We start from the raw sequence: 3,264 nt of genomic DNA on the forward strand, positions 1-3,264 counted from the left end.
TATTATATTAAGAATTAAGATTTAAAAAAATATTTTGGAGGGAAGAAGGAGGAAACCATGAAGGCGTCTGAATGAAAACACATCAGAAGCTACAGCCAAACACCAGGAACAGGCAGCAGCTCAGTGCTCTAATGCATTTCAGAATAAGAACCATGAAAAGACTGCCTGGCTTGAAGATTTTCCAAACACATGGGTTTAGTGCTTGCAAGGGAAGAGAAAGAGGGCCTTAAAAAGAAAACGGGGTAACAATGAAGAAAGCAAAACTTTTCCTATCTAAGTAAACCCAACACAACTGACACACTGAGTTTCCTTTGTGACCAAAGAACACATAAACTAAAATTCCTTCACTACCTAAAGCTCTGCATGAACCAGTGTTGCCAAAATATTGGAGAAACAGGCTTCTCCAATACTACCACTTAGCTACTGAGCTCTCTCTCTCCCTAGAGAGCATAAAGCAAAATATTTCAGTATTTTGGACTCCCAAAAATATCCCCATGGTCACTGCTTTGGAGAGCAGGCAACATGGGGGTCAGAGACAGGGTAGTTCAAAGTCAAGAATGAGAAGGAAAGCCCGGAAACGAGCAGGTACAGAACTCATGGACAACCTGGTTACCGTTTCGTGCCTTTCAACTAGAGACAACCAAGGCACGGCTGCCTTCCCAAACAACACGAAGCGCTCTGGGAGCCTGCAGGCGACACGGTGGGATGAGAAAGAACAAGCCTCTGTGCACTCGGGGGTACCAGGGAGGGAACACACTACTGCCACCGCCACCACCAGACCCACAGTGAGCACGGGACATGGAAAGCTGAGCTTACAACTACCCACGGGAAAGCAAGTCTAGATCTAGAAAGCACAAGATGAGGGAAAAACGACTGACGGCAAACACCTGAGTGGGCAGGGAGCACTACACAGACGCAGTCACGAGGACGGCTGGGAAAGACAGAACGCTGGACAGGACGATCTGCTGCACAGAGCCAGCGTGGTGGGACTTACTCATCGTTTTACACACAGCCATACAATAATCCTCAGACTCAAAATTGTTCCTGTTGCCTCCGCAGCCGCCATATATAAAGCGCACGCACTTTCCCTTGGAGAGGTCGAAGTACCAACGGGGCATCACGGCCCGGCAGGGCCCCGTCATCGCCTCCTGGGAGCAGACAGCTGTGTGGAAACGGTCAGAATGTCAGCAGGACAGAGGTAGCAGCTTCAAACGTTTCACAACGCTACAGACCGCAAGGGCTGGGCCGGGTGAGGAGGAAGGACCGGGTGGCACTTAACATCAGTGACGGCTAAGTTTAGACCGAACTTGATGGCCCTGGCTGACGGTCTCACCAGCTCAAGCCAGTCATCTCTGACAATGCAGTCCTTTTCCATTCGGAGGCAATATAGACATTTATGAACTGAAAAAAACTTTTGTGCTGTCTTGAGTCTAGATTGATGTATAGGTCGACATAGAGAATTTCCTTATCTCATAGTTCTGTAAGCCCCACATTTCTGATCTGTTAGATGGAGATATGCGCCTGATTTGTCTGTCTCGGTGGGGTCAAGGCCCAAAGGAGAAAAGGCAGGTGAACAGGCTGTGTTAGTGGTGACGACCATAGTAACCACTACTTAAGCACCTGGAAAGGATGAATGCACATTTTTAAGTCCTCCAAGGTGAATCATAAACTTCTAGACTCATTAAGTAATTTCTTCCTAGTTGGTCCTAAATAATTCCTCAGATCTTAATTGGCTTCAAATATACAATCAGCAGGAGGCTCTGTGTAAATGGTTCTGGAACTGTTACAACTTTTCTTAAAATGCGCAAGATGAAAACACTGCGGGTCCCAATTCCTTACCAAAAGGCCATGAAATTCCACCCTCCCAGTTACAAACATCTTTCTAATGGATAAACAGGGCAGCCTACAAACTAGAACACTCAGGAAAAGAAGAACCAAGGAAGTTCTTTCCGCTCCAGAAGGTAGGGGCTTTAGCAGTATTGAGGAGGGCGGCTCCCCTTGAGGAGAGAACACTTTCAGGCTGAATGTGGAAGAAGTCTGCCCAAGGGTAGACTGTGCTGTCTCTCTTCCTTTCCACTTAGTCCTTATAATGCAAAACATAGTTGTTCTGATTAAATTCTGCATCTCTCCCTGAGCGTGACAACTGGCAGACCCTGAGGTGGCCCAGCCGCCCACTGCCAAGCTGGCACCATAGGCGTGCAGGAGAGCTGACTTCCCCTTCAGTGCACAGAAGCACCATCTCTCCTTCTGTGACTCACCTGTGATGAATGCAGTCCACAATTCTAAGTAAATAGTTACCGTACGGGTTTTACTGCCACCGCTCGACATCGGGTTACCTTTAACATCGTGAGTGACTTCCTTCTCTGAAATGGCCCCATCGCTGCTGGGTTCCGTTGGGTTCTCTTCGGTGTAGTCATCTCCTTTAAAGGTGTCATAGTAGTAATCCCGATCTTCCACCACTTCCTCCCCTTCCTCCTCGTCGTCGTCCTCATCCACAGCTGCTTCTGTGAAGTCTTCCAAATCTGCTTCGGTAGGAAACTCACTAAAGGTCACAATAAAAGAGGAAGGTTAACCAATTCCTATGCATAAAACACAGAAATGTTTCCCTTCCCTATTCTGAAACACACAAAGAGAGACAGGAAGTAAGCTCAGCTCGCATTTAACTGTGCCCCTGAGGCCCTCAGTCCAGCTACATCAGCAAATAGGAAGAGCTAATGAACAGGGACCACATGAACCTGTAGAAAATAATGCGGCCCAGAATAACATAAAGCCGAAAGCCACTGGTCCTCCCATGATCGGCTCCGGCTGGAATAAAATGCAGGCTGGCTCAGCACCAGCGTGACCAAGGCAATGCCCACTGCATCCAGAAATGAGAGGCCAGTAGCCCACAGCTACCAGTGAAATAACCTCACAGGCTCAGTACAAGAGTTCACCTTTTATAAATATCATAGTCTTCCTCTTCCTCCTCCTCATCTTCCTCCTCCTCATCTTCCTCCTCTTCTTTTGACACAGTAGATTCAAGGATCTTTGTCTGCGGGCAGCACACATATTCGGTGCCATGGAACTGATCTACTCCACAGGGGAGCAGCATGCCGTAGCTATATAAGGTCATTCCCTGAGTCAGACAGGCCTAAAAAAAAAACCCCACAGACCAACATCAGGACATACCCAATTCCCAGCTTTATCCCAAAGAAACCCTTATTAAAACACTATGCAATGCTTTCTCTCATGGACACATAGATTTTCTGTCAAAAAGTTGTGATG

General features: G+C 47.3%; 1 protein-coding gene across 1 annotated transcript in view; it reads right to left on the reverse strand.

The window, feature by feature from the left end:
- The window catches only part of APLP2 (amyloid beta precursor like protein 2), a 102,758-nt gene that overhangs the window by 22,365 nt on the left and 77,129 nt on the right, over nt 1-3,264 (reverse strand). Inside the window, exons 5-7 of the mRNA XM_019660791.1 lie at nt 2,934-3,130; nt 2,337-2,542; nt 995-1,162 (exon numbers count right to left, since the gene is read on the reverse strand). Coding sequence (XP_019516336.1) covers nt 995-1,162; nt 2,337-2,542; nt 2,934-3,130 — 571 coding nt within the window. The remainder of the gene's footprint in view (nt 1-994; nt 1,163-2,336; nt 2,543-2,933; nt 3,131-3,264) is intronic.

The sequence above is a fragment of the Hipposideros armiger genome, unplaced genomic scaffold (genome assembly GCF_001890085.2).
Source record: "Hipposideros armiger isolate ML-2016 unplaced genomic scaffold, ASM189008v1 scaffold_330, whole genome shotgun sequence".
In the NCBI taxonomy this organism is placed as follows: Eukaryota; Metazoa; Chordata; class Mammalia; order Chiroptera; family Hipposideridae; genus Hipposideros; species Hipposideros armiger.